This window comes from Capra hircus, chromosome 21, assembly GCF_001704415.2.
Source record: "Capra hircus breed San Clemente chromosome 21, ASM170441v1, whole genome shotgun sequence".
NCBI classification, from domain to species: Eukaryota; Metazoa; Chordata; class Mammalia; order Artiodactyla; family Bovidae; genus Capra; species Capra hircus.
In genome coordinates, this window is record NC_030828.1 from 66,004,233 (window position 1) to 66,025,710 (window position 21,478).

The 21,478-nt window shown below is 48.6% G+C and overlaps 1 protein-coding gene across 9 annotated transcripts in view; it reads left to right on the plus strand.

The window, feature by feature from the left end:
- The window catches only part of PPP2R5C (protein phosphatase 2 regulatory subunit B'gamma), a 139,694-nt gene that overhangs the window by 67,098 nt on the left and 51,118 nt on the right, over positions 1 to 21,478 (plus strand). For all 9 annotated transcript variants that reach the window (XM_018066070.1, XM_018066062.1, XM_018066065.1 and 6 more), the window contains one exon: positions 16,158 to 16,357. In XM_018066070.1, the coding sequence (XP_017921559.1) occupies positions 16,158 to 16,357 (200 nt within the window). The remainder of the gene's footprint in view (positions 1 to 16,157; positions 16,358 to 21,478) is intronic.

The window sequence follows — 21,478 nt, forward strand, 5'->3', positions numbered from 1 at the left end:
AGCTCTTTAGTCCCTCTTTGCTTTCTGCCATGAGGGTGGTATCATCTGCGTATTTGAGGTTGTTAATATTTCTCCTGGCAATCTAGATACCAGCTTATGATTTATTCAGCCTGGCATTTAGTATGGTGTACTCTGCATAGAAGTTAAATAAGCAAGTAAACAATATACAGCCTTGTCATACTCCTTTCCCAAGTTTGAACCAGTCCATTGTTCCTTGTCTTGTTCTAACTGTTGCTTCTTGACCTGCCTACAGGTTTCTCAGGAGACAGGTAAGATGTTCTGTTATTCCCATCTCTTTTCAGAATTTTCCACAGTTTGTTGTGATCCACACAGTCAAAGGACTTAGTGTAGTCAGTGAAGCAGAAGTACATGTTTCTCTGGAGTTCTCTTGCTTTCTCTATGATCCAGCGACTGTTGGCAGTTTGATCTCTGGTCCCTCTGCCTTTTCTAAACCCAGCTTGTACATCTAGGAGTTCTCAGTTGTGTACTGCTGAGGTCTAGCTTGAAGAATTTTGAGCATCACTTTGCTAGCGTGTGAGATGAGTACATTTGTGCGGTAGTTTGAACATTCTTTGGCATTTCCCTTCTTTGGGACTAGAATGAAAACTGACCTTTTCCAGTCCTGTAGCCACTGCTGAGTTTTCCAAATTGGCTGGCATACTGAATGCAGCACTTTAACAGCATCATCTGTTAGAATTTGAAATAGCTCAGCTGGAATTCCATCACCTCCACTAGCTTCGTTCTTAGTGACGCTTCCTAAGGACCGCTTGACTTTACACTCCAGGATGTGAAGTGTGGAAGTGTGGGAAACTAGCACAAGAAAATACGATAGGAAGCTAAATTTTCAAAATTGTTTAAGGAAAGTCTTCAGTCCTCAAGCAAAAATGAATAAGATTGGACCTCCAGCAAAAAAAAATGGAATAAAATCTGAAATGTTCTATACAGTTGAGGCGAGGAAGCTGGACGGCGTTTCAGCTGAGCTGCAGGCAGAGAGCTGGGGCTGGAAGTCCCCCGACCTGCTGGCAGAGAGAGTGAGTGAGTGAAGTCGCTCAGTTGTGTCCGACTCTTTGCGACCCCATGGACGGTAGCCTACAAGGCTCCTCTGCCCATGGAATTTTGCAGGCAAGAGTACTGGAGTGGGTTGCCATTTCCTTCTCCAGCGGATCTTCCCAGACCAAGGATCGAACCTGGATCTCCTGCATTGCAGGCAGATGCTTTACTGTCTGAGCCACCAGGCCGCCGGACCTGACCACAGCCACAGGCGAGGGCTTCCCTTCTGTGCCCTGACCTGCCAGCCTGAGACCAGAGTCGCTGCTTCTCGGATCACACACCCATTCACAGCCAGTTTTAGCATTGCTGTAAGCAAGTTGTTCTGTTATTTCGGAGAGTTATGTTTCAAAGATTTTATCTCAAGGGTTTGAAGATAGTTCTTTTTCAAAATGCTATTTAAACTGAGTAAATTGATTTAAATATATTATTTCAACGTTAAACGTCTGGCTGGGGTAATTCATGTTGACTGGCGGTCGGCCGTGTGCAGAAAGGTTTCGCATCTAGGTTCAAGCTCTTGGTTTTGTGTATGTCCCTCCCTGTGGTGCCCATGTAGGAGTTACTGTTTCTAGAGACCTGTTGTAGTCTCATCTCCCCACTCTGGAAACTGCTGCCGATACCCCAGTCTCTGAGAGCAGCGGTCTCCTACAGTCTCGTCGAGCCAGAAAGAACCTTAATTTTTAGATGCAGAAACCGCAGCCCAGAAACGTCGAGCAACTGGCCACCGCAGGGCACGGCGGTGTCTCCTGCTGACCTGGTCTGCCTCTGTGTTCCAGTTCATCTTGTCTCCTCACCCGGGTAAGCTTCAGGCAGCAGGCTCACACCCCAGAAAACCAGCTCCACCATCATCCCTTATAAACCTTTCGAGTTTCAGGGATCTTTTCCCATCCAAATCCTGTTACCCCACAAATTGATAGTCCAGAACATCCATGAACTCATCAGAGAGATGGGCTCCTCCATGACCCAGCGGGCACATGGCTCATAATTGGATTTGGGGTCCATCCAGCCCCTCTCGGCCAGCAGTTACGCAGCCGCCCTCGCGCCGCACTGTTCCAGGGACCGGGGCAGCCGAGCGCGGCCGCGGCGCCCTGCTCGCCAGAGCACCCACGTAATTGTGTTATGCACGACCAGACACCGACAGCCTGAGAGTCGGCCTTTGTTAGGTGCCGGGCTCGCTGCTGAGTGCAGGGCATCGGCGGCCTGCTCGGAAGTGCCTGGAGAGGATGAAAAACGTTGCTTCCGTAGCAGACATTTTCTGAGGATAGGAGCATAAACAGGATGGAGTAATAGAAGCTAGCAAGCCACTGCATCTGATTAATGGGAGACAGAAGCAAGCACCCTGTATTGAGGGCATGGTCTGTTTCAGACATCACTGCAGCACGTCACATCTGTTCACAGCCCCCCACTTCCCACTGCTTAGTTACCCCCCCATTTCCCAGTTGAGGAAACTGAGGCCCACAGGGGGTCCAGGCTCCTGCCCAAGGTCACTAAGTTAGTAACAAGCGGTGCTGAAATTCCACCCCACGTATCCTCCCTTTCCACCTTGGTTCTCAGCATGCCTCATCCTCCCCGTGAGGCTGTGCCCGTCCTGTCCCCAGACACGGAGATCGCAGCTGCCTGCTCGATTCGGGCTCCTCCTGTGGCCCTTGGCACCACCTGCAGCTCTGCCCCTCGCCGTGCCCACGGGAGGGGCGGGCTTCTCTTCCTAGGTCCAGGAACAGCTCATGTGGGAGCCAGGCAGAGCCCCCATCAGACCGGCTGGCTCTCCCTGTCACCAGACCCCGCACGTCAAGCAAACGGGGACCAAGGAGAAGCATCGTCTCAGTTTGCCCTGCAGGTTGGGGTCAACTGGTAGTAAAGGAGCGGCTGAGTGTCTTTCAGCACACACCAGAACACAGAGTGTTTCCTGTGTCAGCTAATGATAAAAACGCCGGCGATTGCGTTGGCCTGTTTTTCTCCAAGCCAAGTGACCCTTTGGCCAGCCCCGTGGACGACGCATCTCATGTATCAGGGTTTAGTCTGAGGTGACCACCCTGCACAGGGGTGTCGGAACACTGCCCACAAGCACCCTCGGTTTTGTCCTTGTCCCGCCGCTGGTTTTTGTGGCACATTGGTCAGATGCCGGTTATTTGCTGGGGGCACAGCAGCTGTGCCCCCTCTTCACCTCCATGGTCCTCCCCAGTTGAGGCCAAGTTCATTGTGGGATGTTGGGAAGCCCCTGGGGACGGCTTCAGCTCTGTGTCCCTCGAGGGGCGTGGGCTCCCCCCGACCTTCAGAGTGGATGTGCTGAGCCTCGGAGATGGGGGGCTGTCCTCCGTCTTATCTGCTGGCATCCTTACCAGGACCAGACTCTGGGCAGGGAGTAGTTGACAGGTTGTGCGCTGAAGACCGGAACCCAGCATAGGTAAATATTAGTGCTGATTAGCTAATACTAGACCTCGAGGGACAGGGCGGTGGGCACGGGAGATGAGGCTGGCAGCTCCCGTGAGGGCTCAGAGAGGTCTAGCACCATCTCCATCACCTTCCCCCTGCCAGGGGAAGATGACCCACAGCGTGCACGTGGCCCCTGATGTCCTGGTCCCCAGTGTCCTGGCCCCCAGTGTCCTGGCGCCTGTACTGCTTCCGGGCCCCGACTCCGGGGCACACAGTCCCTCGGGGTTGATTGAACCATGTCCTTCACTGGTCCTTTGTGCCTCAGCCTTGGGCCATACGTGCGTGAAGAGCCCCCAGTACATCTTAAAAGAGCTTGTGTCCAGAAAGAATCACTCATCTTTCTGAGACACAGAGAATGGGGGTAGAGAATGTGAATAAAAACTGAAAAACCTCTGTTATTTTTTTAGTATATCCTTCCCACAACTCCACACGGTTCTGTCCACTGGTAAGGATATGAGAAGTTCTGCAGCCTTCGTTTGGCCGTCTCTTATTTGTCAAATGTAATAAACGCGGTTTCTTTTCCTGAAGTGATAACCTGTCCTTGTGCCTTAGATAAGAGCTGCTGTGTTGCTGGCGCTGTTGGTCGCCAGGTGCAGTGGTATTGTATAATATTTCATCAGAAACGCCAGCCTCAGTGAGGGAGGAAGCAGCGTGACCAGAGATGTTGGGCATTTAGTAATTTGTACTCATGGTGAGTGTCTTATTTGTTCCCCGACGAGGCGTTCTAGAGCTAAGTCCTTAAGCAGGAAAGAAAGCCTTTGTCAACAAATTTGGGGCCGAGTCTCTTTATTCCTAGGCGTTTGACTTAATCTTTCACTGTCAAAAGAGCGGAGGCTACAATTCAGCCCACATCTGTTGACTTCCTCTTACGCATCGCCTGCGCCGAGAGGTGCAGACACATTCCTAAATGACCCTGTGTGTCCACCGGAGGTTTTCCAGGCTTAGAATCCTGTCGTGACTTCGCCGTGTTCTTTGCGGCAGGGTCTAGGCTGGAAATGTTTGTTTCTCCATGTGATGTCCTCCCCTGAGTTCACTTGCCTTGACGAAGAGCTTTTCCGAGGAAACCAGTCTCTGCTGGCCTTTGTCTCACCTCAGTCTGACCCTCCTTCAGCCTCTGCCCGCCCCACCCGCCTCCCTGGCAAAGCTGCCAGTTGCCAGGGTGCGGGGCACGGGGATGAACTAGACCTTGGCTTCAGATGATGCTTTCTGAAATGAGAATAACTGCCTTATAAGTTTACACTGTAGTCTCACGAGAAAGGGGTGGTGGGCTGGGGGTCAGTGGTGGAAGGTCAGTGAGGAAGAGGAATGGGACCTGCTTTGTGTGTGAATACAAACAAGACTGAAGAACTGCAGGAAAACCAGAGGGGAAGAAGGGTCTCCAAGGCTGGAACGAGGCATGCGTGGGTTGGCAAGGAAACCAGTCAGATGTCGGATTTACACGCGGTGCGCTTGTCCTGAGCCAGCTTCCAGCCTGGACTCAGCCCCGGGGAGCAGGTCTTTTCCTGTGGGAGGGAGGAGGTGAGCTTCACGCGCGTGTGCGGCTCAGCTGATAAACTACAGAATTGGGGTTTGCAACGGGAGCGTTCATAATGGATTTCGAGCCGTAGTTACCACCAGCGAAACGTGTTTAAAGTGAGAGTGGTGATGTAGAAGCTGCTGGCGTACTTGCATCACCAGACTGACATCCAGGTTATAGAGCAGGCGGGGTTTCCACTTTGCGGCGCCCAGAACGCCACCCAGAAGGGCGGCTCTGCACAGCGAGGCAGGATACAGGGCCGGCCGGCCGCTGCTGGTTCTCCCCGAGCGGCAGGTAGACCGCGCCTGGCGCTCTGGCCCCTTCGCATCAGCAACGGGTTACTAGCTCCTTGTGTAGGCGGTACAGACAGAGAGCGTGATGCGGGGAGCCTGTGGGCTGTATTTGTATGAAATATCTGACCCCTCAGCTCAGTGTGTGTGGTGAAGTCTCATCAGGTCTAAGACACTGTTGATTGTAAGTCCAACCTTGTTTTAAGGACCACCAAGAAAGAAAGAGAACATAGAAAGGGAAAGAGAAGCTTGGTCTGTTCGGTGTTGACGTGGGCCGTGTACACACAGTGACCCTTGCGCTGTGACGCTGAGAAAGACTTACAAGGTTGATGATGGTTTTTAACTTCATCAGCCAAGTGAGGAACCGCTGGAGAGGGAGGGTTCGCTCAACTTTAAAATTACGTAGGCACCACGGATCCGGGTAGAATTGGTCTCATCGCATCGTCTATAGAGAAGTGAGAGTTTCATTCAGCGTATTTTTCAGGCTCTCAAGTTGCAGAAGTTTGGATTTGTGGAGTAAGAGATAATTATTACCAAAAATGACCCCTGCCTGGCCAGCGCCCTACGGAGCCGTGCCGGGAATCACAATTGCCTCGTGAGAAGACTGAGAAGTCAGCTCGTAGACGCTGCTTTCTCCCTCCTGTAGATCCCCTGCTTCTGGCATCTCCACTCCAGTGCCCCGTGCCACTTCGGAAGAGATCTTGCTTCCAGGTCGCGTTTGTGTCGGTCATCTACTTAAAAACCCTCTCTGACTCAAATCTATCTACTCGCAGTACTTCTCAGATTTTTCTGTCAAAATGCAAACCTCTGAGAATTTAGAGTGCTGAAATGCCTCACACGAGCAGCTTCTTTGAAGAACTTGTCATAAGTTTTATATGGACTTTGCATTCTGCTCTGATACCTGTCATTATTTTAATATAAATGAGATTTAAATTATGACGCTGCTCAGTTAAATCACCCTTATTTGTTTCCTTCAGATCAACTTTTTCAAATTCAACAGATTATTTGAGGTTCTGCTGTGTGCTTGGCCAGTTCTAGATACTAAGGATTAAGTAGTGAGCAAGACAGGAGTTTCTCCTCTATGAAAATGTATGGCTAAAGATCCACTGTGACTAATTTAGGTTTATAAAATGTAATCTATTGCCTTCAGGTAAGGTTCTGTCTTTTTGAGCTCAGATTTGAAAGGTGGGCAGGGGGTGCTAGAGATAAAGAACCCACCTGCCAAGGCAGGAGGTGTAAGAGACTCGGGTTCGATCCCTGGGTCCAGAAGATCCCCTGGAGGAGGGCGTGGCAACCTACTCTAGGATCCTTGCCTGGAGAATCCCACGGACAGAGGAGCCTGGTGGGCTACAGTCCATGGGGTGGCGAAGAGTCAGACACGACCAAAACGACTTGCATAGCACAGCACCTGTGGATCGTTCTCCCAGCTGAGTGGGGCCCAGCCCCTCTACAGCGAGCCTTCGCCTCCTGGAGCTGACGTGGCTCCTGCCCTCCCTCCAAGGCAAAGTTCAAGTGCGCCTCGGGAACCCTTCCCTGCACCACACTCCCACCCCCAGGCCCTGTCCTGCCTCACGCGTCATTGCAGTCCTCACACCTTTTAGTTGCTGCTTTCTTTTAGATCCAGCAGCATGCTGTAATTTATCTCTTTGTTGTCGTGCCTGGTACCGTGCCTGGTGTGTGTATGCTGGATACACTCTTAAATCAGTTCCTTGTGATACAGGCTCGATGTGGTCAAGGCTGGGGCCTGCTCTGCTCTGCTTTATACCAGATGCATTAGATCTGATGAACAAGTCGTACCGCCGTTTTTACATTGTGCATCTGAAGGGCATAATTGCTGATCCTTTCTTTGAGAGGAATAGGGAGACACTTTATGTATAGTTAGAAAAAATTAGAGGTCATTAAGGTTTCATCTTGATTGGGAATTTTTTTCAAAATTTATTTAAAAACACACACACACATATCCAGAGCTTAAATTCTTCAACGGAAATGCCTGGAGGGACCTTAGAAAACGTGCTGGGATCGTCTGTGTGTGTGTCCATTGAGGTTAGCTTGGAGATCGTCAGTGCTCGCTCCTCTAAAGCTGCTGTGTAGGCGATGCCCGCGTAGACCTGTGTGTGGGGCGTGTGCTGGGTGGCTCTGGAGGCGCCGGGCACTTGCCTTTGGGAGGAGGGTCGGAGGCAGCAGACGGGCGTGGAGGAAGGGGGCTCCCGGCTCGCTGTGTGCTCCTGACGGCTCTTGAGGGCGTTTTTTGCCACGTGCATGTACTCTGTAGCCTTTGCAGTTTGTAATGTAGCTCACAAGACTCGTGCACAACAAACGCGACGTGTGGAGGGTCATTGCAAAGCAAGTCTCCCTGTACCAGCAAACCAGCACCCCCACCAGTCACCCCCACAACTCCCTGAAGGTCGCACACAGGTCTTAGGGGCGCCTGTTTCTAGCCTCCGTATGAATGGAATCACACTGAGTAAGTCCTTTTCATCTTGCCTCTCTCCCTCAGCCTGATTTTGTAGGGCACGTCTGTGTTGTGTGTGGCCGTATTTCATTCATCGCCACAGCTTCAGACAGAATATTATGTAACGCCCACTGCTGGTGGACATTGGATTGTTTCTGGTTCAAGCTGTTGGTGCTGCTGTGGACATTCTTTGACATGTTGTGGTGCATGTGTGCCTGAATTCCATTAGGTTTATATAAACATACACACACGTGCGCACGCGCATACACACACACGGGCGCACACACACGTATTTAGTGAAGTGAAAGTGAAGTCGCTCAGTCGTGTCTGACTCTTTGCGACCCCATGGACTGTAGCCCAACAGGCTCCGCTGCCCATGGGATTCTCCAGGCAAGAGCACTGGAGTGGGTTGCTATTTCCTCCTCCAGGGGGTCTTCCCGACCAGGGATCGAACCCGGGTCTCCTGCATTGCAGGCAGACACTTTACCGTCTGAGCTACTAGGGAAGCCCATGTTTTATATGTATTTAAAATTCCCAGCAGTGCATCCCAGCTCACAAGCACATTTGTCCGCCTCTGTCCTTGGTAACGCCAGGCCCTGTAGCCCTGCCCAGCAGCCCTGCCCAGCCCAACATGGCTGCTCCCAGCACTGGGTGTCTTCAGACTGTCCGCCAGTCTACGGTGTGTCTCGTGGTATCTCACTGTGGTTTTCATTTGCATTCCTCGAGTCGGACATGACTGAAGCGACTTAGCAGCAGCAGCAGCAGCAGCAGCCACTAGTGAGTGGCAATTGGTTAGCCTTTGGGGCATATTCATGAAGTACCCGGTTAAGACTTTTGCCTCGTTTTCTATTGGTACTCTGCGTATTTCTTACTGACTCATTGGAAATGCTTACATATTCCAGACGTTAATTCATTGGCTATGTGTATTCAAATAGTTCTCTTACTCTGGCATGTCTTTTCATTCTTTGTGGTGTCTTGATGAAGAAAAAGGTTTGAGTTTTATATAGTTCATCACATCGGTCTTTTAATGATTGCAGTCCTTAGGTCGTAAGAAGCCCTTCTCTACTTCTTCCTCTACATGGGATATTCTTTCGTATTATTTTCTAAAAGCATTAGAGTTTTATCTTTCAGACTGAAGTCCTAGCCCTCCAGGAACTTGTTATTTTTGCATAGAATATGATCCGATTTCTTCTTTCTCTATCCTTCCTTCTTTCCTGTCCAGAGCTGTATTTTTAAAGACTGATCTCTCTTCGCTGTTCTGTAGTGCAGTCCTGTCATAAATCGAGTATATACGTCTCTACAGGCCTGTTCTGGGCCTTGTTCTTGGTGGCCGTTTTCCTTCATGAAACTTCCCTGCGAGTCTAGATTTCTGGAACAGCAAGTCCTCCCACCCACCCTGTGGTTCTTCTCTGAGGGCCTTGGTGAGTGTCGCCCCTTTGCTTTTCCATGTGCCTTTTAGAATTCACTTATCGGTTCACAGAAGCCCCCGTTGGATTGGATTGAGACGGCACTGAACCAGGCGGCTCAGCGGTAAAGAATCCGCCTGCCAGTGCACGAGACGCAGGGGAGATGGTCGGCCCCTGGGTCGGGCAGATGCCCTGGAGGAGGAAACGGCGACCCACTCCAGTGTTCTTGCCTGGAAAGTCCTGTGGGCAGAGGAGCCTGGCAGGTGGGATCTCAAAGAGCTAGCCGGGACTAAGCACGCACGCACAAACCTGCAGGCCAGTTCCTTCACCTGCTAGATGCCACCTGTAGAGTCCTGCCGCCAGTGTCTGTCTGGTTGGGGAGCTAGGGAGAGCTCCCCTCGGAGGCAGTGGAGAGACCAAGGTGACGCCCTCACCGCTGCCTGGCAGCGTTGCTCAGGCAAGAAAGAGAACAGTGTCGGTACTCGTGGATGAAAGGGTGGTACACACAGAAATCCAAAAGGACTCACAGAGGCATCACTAGAATTAATAGGAGCTGGGACCACCTGGAGGGCTGGGCTGGGTGGGAGGCGGGAGGGAGGTTCAAGAGGGAGAGGACACGTGTATACCTGTGGCTGGCTGACGTTGATGTGTGGCAGAAGCCAGTACAATATTATAAACCAGGTATCTTCCAATTAAAAATTAATTAATTTAAAAATGCAGGAAATTTGTTTTCATACACACAGAAGGGTTCAGTTCAGTCGCTCAGTTGTGTCCGACTCTTTGCGACTCCATGAATCGCAGCACACCAGGCCTCCCTGTCCATCACCAACTCCCGGAGTTCACTCAGATTCACATCCATCGAGTCAGTAATGCCATCCAGCCATCTCATCCTCTGTCGTCCCCTTCTCCTCCTGCCCCCAATCCCTCCCAGCATCAAAGTCGTGTGACTTTTGTAACCAGCTACCCTTGTAGCTGTTCTGTAGTGCAGTCCTGTCATAAATCAAGTATATACGTCACTACAGAACAGCCTTGACTGTATATTGTCACAAAAGAGTAACTGGTTACAAAAGTCACACTCCAAATCTGTTTTTTTTTTTTTTCCTAAACCACAGCAGCAGTTAGAAAATTCTTGAATCTTTTTAAAGATACAGTTTATAGTAGCATCAGAACATAACAGATACCTAAGAATAAACCTTGAAAAATGATGCGTACTGTATTTTTAGGAGAAGAGTATAAAATTTTTATTGAAAGACATTTAAGGAAAAGAGTAATTGGAGAAATATTTCATGTTTGTGGATTGAAAGAGTCAGTATTGCAGAGACTTCTATTCTCACCAAATTGATCTGGGGAATTTGAAGGGCCATGCATGGTCAAGATGTAAAGCTGGGCAAGGTGAAGGAGCGTCGTCTGACAGGTAATAAGGCCCATTGTGAGGCTCTGCGGTGATGCTATGGGGGAGGTGACGGTGCGACAGAAGGGCTCTCATGTCTGCAGACACTTGGTTCAGGACAGGAGACGGAGGAGGCAGTGGGGAAAACAGTCACTTCAAAATCCGGCATGTGAATTCTCTTTCAAAATCAAAGCAGTATTGCTGAACTCTTCTTGGTGGGGGGTACTTGCCAAGAGTAAGTGGAATTTAATACCTATTAATGACGAATCCCAGATTTACTCCAAGTTGGTAGTAATTGGATTCAGCCGTATTCCCACTCACTTTGTACTCAGAATAAGTGTATTGGGAAGACAGGATGCCACGGCTGAAGGATTGGCTCCCTCCTTCTGGAGAGTTTGTCCGTGTTTCCGTTTTGTGTGGACTGCCTCTTGTGTGCGGGCTCAGAGTGGGCACATGCTGGTAGGCTCTCGTCCCCACACTGTCAGGAGGGTGGGTGCTGGGGGCCGGGAGGGGCGCACGGGGGTCTCTCAAAGCTAGCCTGCCACATCTGCTTAGCACGGAGTACGTGAGTGACTGCGAAACGGTTCCCAGCCTCACGGCCGTGCCTCCAGGAACATCTTCTCAGAGTGACGTTCTCTGGGCTGGCGGTTCGTGCAGCTCTGGCTTTGGTTCTCATCGGGGTTGTGTTTATTTGGGAAAAGCCATCATCTCTGTGCTAAGAAGGCCTGCCTCTCTCTGACTGTCCTGCCAACAGTTGATCCTTTTGGCATCTTGGAATGTTTCTCTTCTCCACCAAGATGAGTCATGGAAGTGGGCTTCCCTGTCTTATTTTGCTTTGTTTCCTTTGATAATATTTCTACCCAGAGACTGAGTTCACATGCCGCCCCCTTCCAGTACAGCGACAGTTCAGTGATGTAACTTTTTTGTGTCCCATCCTACAATTCGGCAGTTACAACGTGTTGTCCTGTCCGTTGATCCCTGCGATAATTGAGGTGCACAGATGCTGTAAACACCTGTGGAGCCAGCTGTGACGTGCTGGGTTGTGTTGGATTCACTTGGGAAGGCCTGGAGAGGCTCCTCACTGCCTGGCCAGCGGTCCCCAGGCTCTCGATCACTCCTGCCTGGCAGCAGAGCAGTCTTCAACATACACCTCCAGTGTGTGTCAGCTCCTGTGTCAAATATTAGTACCTCCTATTTTTCTAGTCTTTGTAAAAGCAAACACAAGTAGAAGTTTTGTCATCACCCTGGGTAGGCCCTGGGGCTCACCCACATTTTGGGGGTCAGCGGTCAGAGGAGGGTGTCCACTCCTTATTAGCTTGCCCTGGAGCCACTGGTGAGAATGCTGCCCTCCCTCACCCAAGGGCCAGGGGCACTCACGAAGCCACCCCAGTCTGGCAGCAACCCTCATTAAGCACACCCCTATGCATCAGTTGTTAATTACAGACTTCCCTTTAGGAAATATGTTTTCTGAAGAGTAATGCGTTCTTCAGATGCTATGGGTTACTGTCTTTTCTCCGCTCCTTGCTTCCTGCAGGTTTTGCGTGGGTATCATCAGGTTTGTTCCTGGTATCATCAAGGATTTACCTTGAAGTAATCAGGAAACCTCCCAAGTTCACATAGCAAATCAGTGAAAACAGCTGAGGGAGGGGTGAAGAAATTCATATAAACGCAGGGCACCTGTGATGTTATCTGTAGCGAGAAATGTCACCGCTCCTAACCTAAAAAGATAATAATGAAAGGGAACGTTGCTCAGCATTAAGAACGCTCTCCAGCCAGTGCCGTAAGTGCCCTTCCATGTTCCTCTTGCTCTTAGATCAGAGATCTCACTCCACACACTGTCGGGCTTCTGGGTGGTACCCTGGGGCCCGTCCAGACCCCTGTCACGGGGGCTCCCGGCCAAACCCGCGGGCTACAGCAGTTTGTCTCATATTGTGCTTTTTAGCTGATGCTCTCTTTGGGGCCCAAGGTTGCTCTGTAATGTGTCCGAAAACAAGAATGTCAGTGTTACTCATCTGTAGACAGTTTAAAGTAAACCACTGTCACTCGTGGGCAGAATTCCGAATCCGTTCTTTTATTATTGTGCTTCATAGAAGTAATCATAATAATTGGGTCAAATCCAGGGTCATGGTTTATTACTTCGAGAGTCAGTACAGTCTTGAATACCAAACGCTGAGGCGTGATATACCGACTGTGTCAGCCCAGGTTCGTTTTTACCGTTTGATCCACATTGCATGGTAATCAGAACAGTCAGGTCAAGTACGGGTTGTATCTCTCGTACCTTTTCTCCTCTTTCAAGGTTAGCAATGCTCTATGGCTGATTCGTGTTGATGTTTGACAGAAGACAACAAAATTCTGTAAAGAAATTATCCTTCAATTAAAAAATGCATTAAAAAAATATTAGCAATGCTAACGATAGTTTTTAGAGAGTTTATTTTTCAATTACAAAAATAACTCATTCTGTAGAGACCCAGCATACACAAGGGTAAAAAGCGTATTCTCCCACCACCACCTCCACTCATATTTATCCCCCAGTGGTACAGTCTATTAGCACAGCAGAAAGTACTGAAGATTTTTAAAATATGCTGACCAACAAGAACCTAAATTAACCTGCATTCAGAAAACACAGGAGGGACTTACCTGGTGGTCCAGCGGTTAAGAATCTGCCTTGCAATGCAGAGGACACGAGTTAAATCCCTGGTCAGGGCTCAGAGAACCAAGCTCCTGTACGCCATGGAGCCACTGAGCCGTGTGCCACAGCTACTGAGCTCAGGCACCACGGCCAGAGAGCCTGTGCACCGCAGCAAGAGATCCCGCCTGCCACGCTAGGACTCGGCACAGCCGAATAAATCAGTGTGCATGAAGAGATATCTGATGGGCTGTGGGCGCGATAGTTTCACTCGATTTGATTGGTCTAATACAGTTTAAAAAAAATAATAAAGTTGTAAATGTAGCCAAATGAGGTTTTAAAACACGAGCTCATGAAATTTTGCTCACAAACTTTAAATAAACTGTAAATAAAAATATTTAATAACAGTAAAGATTGAAGGCAGGAGAAGAAGGGGACGACAGAGGATGAGACGGTTGGATGGCATCACCGACTCAATGGACATGAGTTTGAGTGAACTCTGGGAGTTGGTGATGGACAGGGAGGCCTAGCGTGCTGCAGTGCATGGGGTCGAAAAGAGTTGGACACGACTGAGCGACCGAGCTGAACTGAACACCTTAGCTGCCTGGAGCCCTGGAAGAATTGACAGTTTCAGCAAGTTGAGATTTTCTTGGTTTTTTTAGAAGAATATTTACTGGTAGAGATTCTAGGAAGAAAAAGGATTTTACTCTGCCCTTCCTTCTTGCTGCAGTAGGCTTGTTTCAGAGCTCTGGTGACAGCTCGGTCGTCATCATGTAGCCTTTAGGGTTATATGGGCTTCTCGGCTCTCTACAGTATGAGAAAGCCAGAAGGTTCCACGTACACAAGCTGCGACTACAGAATGTGCTCATTCAAGGTGTTTCTGGCAAAGTGGAGGGTGAGTGCAGGTGTGGGATTGAGTGAGGACTGAAGTCGAGCTCAGAGGTCATTGAGAAAATGAAGCTTTTCGTTGAAAAGGGCTGGATATTTGATTGTAAAGAGACCCAGACATTGTAGTGACTGTTGCTCATCTGAGTGATTCAGCAGCCAGCTAGACTCAGAATGTCTGTGGTCCTGGTTCCGTCCCTCAGTCCTGAGTACCCTTCAGGCAGCACGCCCTCATCCCTTGGCAGCTGTGCAGTGTGGGGACTCGGGGAGCTTCCCAGGAAGTGGGAGGCTGTGCTGAGGTGCCTGCTAGTTGCAGGGTTCCACACTGGGCACTGGGGGGTACCGAGAACCAAGGGACAGTCACCTGGCACCTGCTCTCAGAAAGCAGCCCGATGGGGAAGAGATGCCCAGCGAGGGAGCTGACCATTCTAGGCAGGAGGAGCTAAATGATGACCAGGAGTGTGTCCTGTCTGACCAGGAAGTGAGCAGGCCCAAGGCAGAACCCCAGACAGGAGGGGCAGCTGGTGGAGGAAAGGGAGGTGAGGGGGCTGGGGGAGCTGATGCGGGGAGAGGCAGGTGGAAGCAGGGAAGCCGGGGTCACCTGGGCACCCACTTGCGGTGCCGGCTCCTATGGGGCGGGGCTCTCAGCAGCTTTGGTCTCAGGACCCTTTCACACCCCTCAGAACTATGTAGGACCCAGAGAGCTTCTGTTGATGCGGGCTTAACTGCTGATATTGACCACATTAAAAATTAAGCCAGAAAGGGTGGTATCATTTTCTGTTTTTGTAAGTCTTTTTAATGTCTGACTTACTAGGAGAGAGCTGGATTCTCCGGCCTGCCTCTGCATTCAGCCTGTTGCCATGTGTTTTGGTTAAAACAATGCAGGAAGACACATGATTGGGAAGGGAGGAGCGTTCCAGCAGGCTTTTCAGATCGTTATGGACATTTTCTTTGATACCACAGCAAAAAGTAACCAGTGAGAGGTTTCTTGAAGGAATCTGCAGTGTGGAATCTGAAACCACAGTAATAGGCTCCTGTACACCTTATCAAATTAAGACCCAGTGGGCTGTTTCACCCTCCGAATGGCTATTTTACCCTTAACTGATAGTGTAACACCAGTGTGATCTTGTGGAAAATCTTGGTTCACTGTGTCAGGCAGATCTTGGACACATTTCAGTCAGTGGGTCAATAGCTCCTGTTTGTTAATGTCACTGCCGATTTCCCCTTTAGCCCAGAAAGCTGTCACATTCACACGGGCAAATCGGGGCTTTCCGATACCTCCCAGAACGTCACACAGAGCTCCATTACTTCCCAGTCCTACACTGACCCTCCGTGCCTGCATCTCGTTTCTGTTGTATCATTGTAAAGATTACGTGAGAAAAGTATGTGTGGTGTGTATAGAGGTCTCAGTGCGCCCCCGGCCCAGGCGCGCGCTCCCTCAGTAACACCGTTACTGTTTGAGCTGTTTCTGCATGGCTGTTGTCGTGTGTGACGCACGTTGACCGTCACCCATGCTGACGGAGGATACGGGGCCCCAGGGTGGGTGGAGACCCCCGCTGGGTACGTGGAACAGCGCGCTCGGCCAGCTCCACAGCAATGGTCCTTGCTGCTTGCCAGCTGGCCGAGGGACAGCCACCACGCCCTCCCCCGTAAATCTCGAGCAGCGGCGGGCCCGGGGGGCACCCCTCCTGTGGCCTCTCACCTGCCGTGTGCAGCGGGCCCGCGGTGCCCGTCGCCCCACACCGGAGCTGCGGTTTGCCTCCTGTTCCACTGCCCACCATGCTGCGGCATGCGATATGGCTTCAGGGTCATGTTTGTTGAATGAAAGCACTTAATTATAATTTTATTTTGAACAGTACTCTGGACATGGCTTCAGAGAGTTAAGAAACATAGAAACTTTGTCATATGAAGCATATGATCTGAGCAGCGACTAGCTTGTTTTTTCCTTTCATTGTCTTTAAGGAATGTATAACCTCTCTTCACTCCTACCCCATCTCTTGTTTCTCGAATCTCAATAGAGATTCAAAAGTTGTAGAAAACTTAAAAGCGCGTCGCAGTAATTCTGGGTTAAGCATTGTTGCGATCGATAATCCTTTGCTTTCTCCTTTTCAGATGTTCCTCCTGCTGATCAAGAGAAGCTTTTTATCCAGAAGTTACGTCAGTGTTGTGTCCTCTTTGACTTTGTTTCCGATCCACTAAGTGACCTAAAGTGGAAGGAAGTGAAACGAGCTGCTTTAAGTGAAATGGTAGAATATATCACCCATAATCGGAATGTCATCACAGAGCCTATTTACCCAGAAGTAGTCCACATGGTGAGTAATTGCCCTTAACCGGCGTGCCCCGCCCTCGGTTACAAACTGAACTCTGACTTGCTTAGAATATGCTAAGGTGTTTAAGCCTAACGTGACATTTGCTACCAAAAAAAAAATCCTCCTGTTCAAAAGTAGGTACTGGCACCTGGAAGAAGGGACATCTTTGTGCCATGCCCTAGACCACAGTGAGGGAACTCAAAGGGCCGCCGTGCCCTGCGTGTGTTAACTCACCTGATCCTCACGGCCGCTACGTGGGGTAGAAATGTCAGAACTTTCATTTTTTTCCTAACTGCTTTACTCTCTTTAACAGTGCCCATGCATAATTCAGAAGTAAGCGTGTGGTCCACACACGGGCAGGAAAATGCTAATGGTTGGGAGGAGGTAGAATAGTGGTGGGGCCAAGCTGGAGTCAGGAACGTCCACCCTGATTGGCTGGTTCATTGTCGGTTTCGTTTGACCCCCAGATCCCCGTCTTCAGTCTCAGACTCTCCAGCCCATCTCTAGGTCCTTTGCAGATCCCGCTGTGACCTCAGTCACAGAGGTCACATCTAGAGGTTACCATCTAGAAACATTTCATGTGATACCATTTTTAAAACTCTAATGTTTAATGCTGAACTCCAGTTGTAACAGACAACTGGAGTTTTTTTGAATTGTTATTTTATCTGTCTTTGAAATATTACTCCTTGATAACTAGGGAATCCTTGTGGCTTAATATAAAATTTTAAATCCTGATTTCCATTGAACTCTCTAAGTTTCTGATTCTGTTCCCCCAAAGCTATATATTTCAAAATTGACTCGGCTCATTGACCTAAAATATGCTTCTTCTTACATTAGTATGTGTGCTTTGGGAGAAAAGAAATGTAAGTCACGTTCTTTGTGTAGTTCACAATTTCTTGTATCCAAAGTTGAGAGATCAGCTTGCTTCCTTTATTTTGGTTAGCTCTTAAAGGTCAGACTTTACCAGCCTATCGTCCGCCTAGGGCTGTGAGGCCCGTCTGGGTTCTTCCCCAGACGCCTACCTGAAGAACCGTCACAGGCCTATTGTTCGTCACTAAGTCGTGTCCGACTCTTGGCAACCCCATGGTCTGCAGCACGCCAGGCCTCCCTGTCCTTCACTATCCCCTGGCAGGTGTGTACTGATCAGTAAATCCTTTAAAGCGTCTCTCATTCAGACTAAGGAAAATCAGGGAGTGTCTTTTTCTCTCCTTAATTTCCGCTCTCAGTTACTATGGAAGGGCCTCCCAAACCCCAGAATCACAGAGAGAAAGCTCTAATATCTTCTAACACTCTGATAATTCTGTTGTTCACAAGATGTTTTGCAGCCCTCCTGGAACCTTTTTTTTTAAATGTCTCAGGGTAGGGATATGACTGTGTCTTCTAAAATGATTGAAAAATCATTAGTCCCTATATCATGTGATGAATATTCCCCTTTCTCCATTGACTTTAAATGCTGCTTTACTGTATATTAAATGTATTCTATTTTTGAATTAAATGTATCTATATGGCATCTATTATAAACACTCAATTTGTTTGTATTAGATGACCGTGTGGAAGCTTCTTCTGTTTGGACGGGGCCTGGGCTGCCGGCAGCCCCTGAGTCCTGCTCTCTCTCTGGGAGGGAGGGGTCTGCAAGGGGCATCGAGGCCCAGGCTGGCCGGATGTGGACTGGATTCCTGCCCTGCACTGCTCGCGGGCCCTGGTCTCTGCTAGGTCTTTCACCAAGGTGGCCTGTTGCCAGAACTACTTAGCATGCCTCGCACTCTTGAGACTTGTTTCAGATGAAGTGATCGTTACTTCTTGCCTCCCTGTTAAAACCGTGTCCTAATAACCAGGCTCTCCCACCCTCTTAGCTTTGTTCCTGTTCAGGCAATGCAGGCCGTCTTCAGAGTCCTGGGCATCTTGCCTCTAATGCACATAACAGACACTTGCTGAGCATCCCCTGAACATGTTTTTAGGTGAGGAAATAAGAGTGGTGAGCAAGATGTGCGCCTTCCCAGACCTGGGGTCAGTAACGTGTCGTTTTTGGTTAAGGTGAGGCCGTGAAAGATGGGGAAATGGGGAGAGAGTAGAGTTGCAGGACCGCCCACGTGGTGGGAAGAAGGTACGGAGAGAAACCTGGTGTGAGGTGAGCTAGACCGTCCCACGAAGGTGTGCAAGGAGGTGCTCGCAGCATTTCTGGCCCTCTCAGAAGCAGAGAGGGTGCAGGACTCAAGGTGCAGCGCCTGGACCCGGCGGGGCAGGTGCAGAGGTGGGCCCCTTCGCAGTTCCATCCCAACTGCCCCTGGTGTGCTTACCACTGAGCCTTGCTTGAGGGTTGCCTGGTGTGTGTTTGGTTTTTTTTTTGGCTGCACCACATGGCCCATGGGATCCTAATTCCCTACCCAAGGATTGAACCTGTGTACCCTGCAGTGGAAACACAGAGTCTTCACCACTGGACTGCGAAGGGAGTCCCTGTCTTAGTATTTTTACAGACATTTATTCCCACTGACTTTGAAGAATCCAGAGCTCTAGAGATGTTGCACTTTCATGCTTACTTCTTTTAAATATGTTGCCTGTTACACTGGGCTGCTATATTTTTTAACAGATTTATTGACAGGTAATTCATAAGTACAATCCACCCCTTTAAAATGCACAGTTCGGTTCAGTCTGTTCCCAGGGTTGTGCAGGCATCGGCACATATGATGTTGTAATATTTTTCATCCCCCTAAAAAAAATCCCATACCCATTAACAGTTACTGCCACTTTTCCTAACTCCCCACCCCTGCCCCTGGTAACCGCTCCACTATTTTCTGCCTCTGTAGATTTGCCTAACCTGGATATTTCTTAGAAATGGAATTATACAGTACACGACCTTCTTTTACTTTGCATAATGTTTTTACGTTTCATCCATGGTGTAGCATGTGTCAGAACTTCTTTTTATTGCTGAATAATAGTCCATTACATGACTATATACTCCACGTTTTATGTACCTGTTTATCCATTAATGGGTATTTGTGTCATTTCTGCTCCTTAGCAGTTGTGACTGATGCCACTGTGAGCATTCCTGTACAGACTTCTGTGTACATGCTGCTGCTGCTGCTGCTGCTGCTGAGTCGCTTCATACATGTTTTCATTTCTCTTGAGTGTTTACCCAGGAGTGGAACTGCTAGGTCCCATGCTAACACTCTGTGTTTAGCGTTTTGGAGAGCTGCCAGACTACTTCCCAAAGTGGCTGCCCCGTTTCACATTCCCAGCAGCAGGGTAGGAGGGCTTCAGTTTCCCCACCTCTCCCGTACTTGTTACTGTCTGTCTGTCTGATGGTGGCCATCCTGGTAAGTGTGAGCTAGGATCTCACTGTCGTTCTGGATTGTGTTTCCCTCTTGGCTAATGACGTTTAGCACTTTTCATGTGAGCTGTGTCTCTTTATACGTCATTCAGCGGAAATTAAATGAACCTTATAGATTATCAAGCCCGACCTTTATTTTCCAGATTAGAATAGCTTCGGTTCAGGGAGATGAGGACGAAAAGGGAGCAATGCCCATGGGGGAGGTTCCTGGAGTCTAGATTCTTGGGCTAAATTACATAAACTCCATTATCTCAATATTTTGGCCATTTTTAAAATATAGTCAGCCATCTGGTATTTAATTAACTTATCTAATTAATCTGTTTTTCAGGCATTGGCATGTTTCTCATAGCAAAACCAAGTTAACAGCATAGCCTCTTCTTTCACGAAATACCATTTATACTTGAACGACTAATAAAAAAGTTATTGAGATTGGGTTTTCAGGGAGCATCTTCTCACAAAATAAAATGAAAATGTCACTTTAAGGAAGATAACTGATGATGTTTGTTGTCAATGATTAAAATTTGAGCATTCAAAGAGAAAATTCAGGCTCTCAGGAGAAATTTTGAATTTTGGAAGATTTGTGTCTGCCAGTGTAGACGTCAGCTTCCCAGTGCTGCGCGCCATCCTGCTGAGACTGGCGTCGATACCAGTGAGTGGGGTCCTTAGCATACACAATGAATGGAACTAGACGTGGTGGTGCCTCCACAGCCCTGTGAATATGTTGAAAACAACCAAATTGTACATTTTAAAGGGGTGGATTGTATGATACGTGAATATCTCAATAAACCTGTTTTTAAAAAGCGTGGCAGTTCAGTCTAGTAGGCAATTTGTTCACAACACATTAATACACATAGTTCAGTGAGGCCAGTATTTTCCAGATGACAAACAGATGATGTTATAAAACCATTCATTGGCCGGAGAGCCATTCAGAGTACAAGACACATCACGGGGTTTTCAGGAATTAGAGACCCTTCTAATTGATAAGATTGAGGATTCCACAGAATAGGTAACCTTCAGTGAACTACCACTTGTCAAGTTTGGGTCAAGTATCAGAGAAGTCCACAGTTATCTAGAAGCGCTATTGATCACGCCTCACTTTTCCAACTACCTAAGTGCTGGAGGCAGGTTTTTCTTCCTGTATTTCAACCAAGTGAACATTCTGAGCATAGCAGATAGAAGAATTCAGCTTTGTGGTTCTTTTTTTTTTTTTTTTTTTTTTTTAATTAAACCAAATAGTAAAGAAGTTTGGAAAAATGTGACACAGTGCCATTTTTCTCACTGAATTTGTTTTAGGAAATCTTTTTATTTAATATGAGTTGTTTTATGAAATAACTAATGTTAGTTGTGAAAAAAGTAGTTTTTATACATTTATATTGACATGAGTTTATTATTTTTTAATGAGTAAGTTTTTTTGTTTTTTTTTTCTCTGCTTTAATTTCTAATACTGTCAATGTCCATAGACAGAACTCTAATAACAAAAGTTCTTTGGATCCTCAGTAACTTGCAGGAGTTTAAAGGGGTCCTGAGACCAGAAAGTGTGAGAAGCACTCCTCTCAAGGAGTTCTACCAGCACGGCCTGGGAGCGGCTCAGAAACATTTCCTGGGGCATCGCTTTGCTGGGGCGTCGCTTTGCTGGGGCGTCGCGCTGTGTCTCCGGGTCACACTGAATGGCCTGCCTGCCCCCTGAGATTAAGCCTTCCCTGCTGCCTGTGACAACCCTAACTCCCCCAGGGCTCTCAGTTCCAGAGAAAACGGCTTGCCCCGGCTTCTTCCGCGGAATTGAGCGCAAGTCCTGA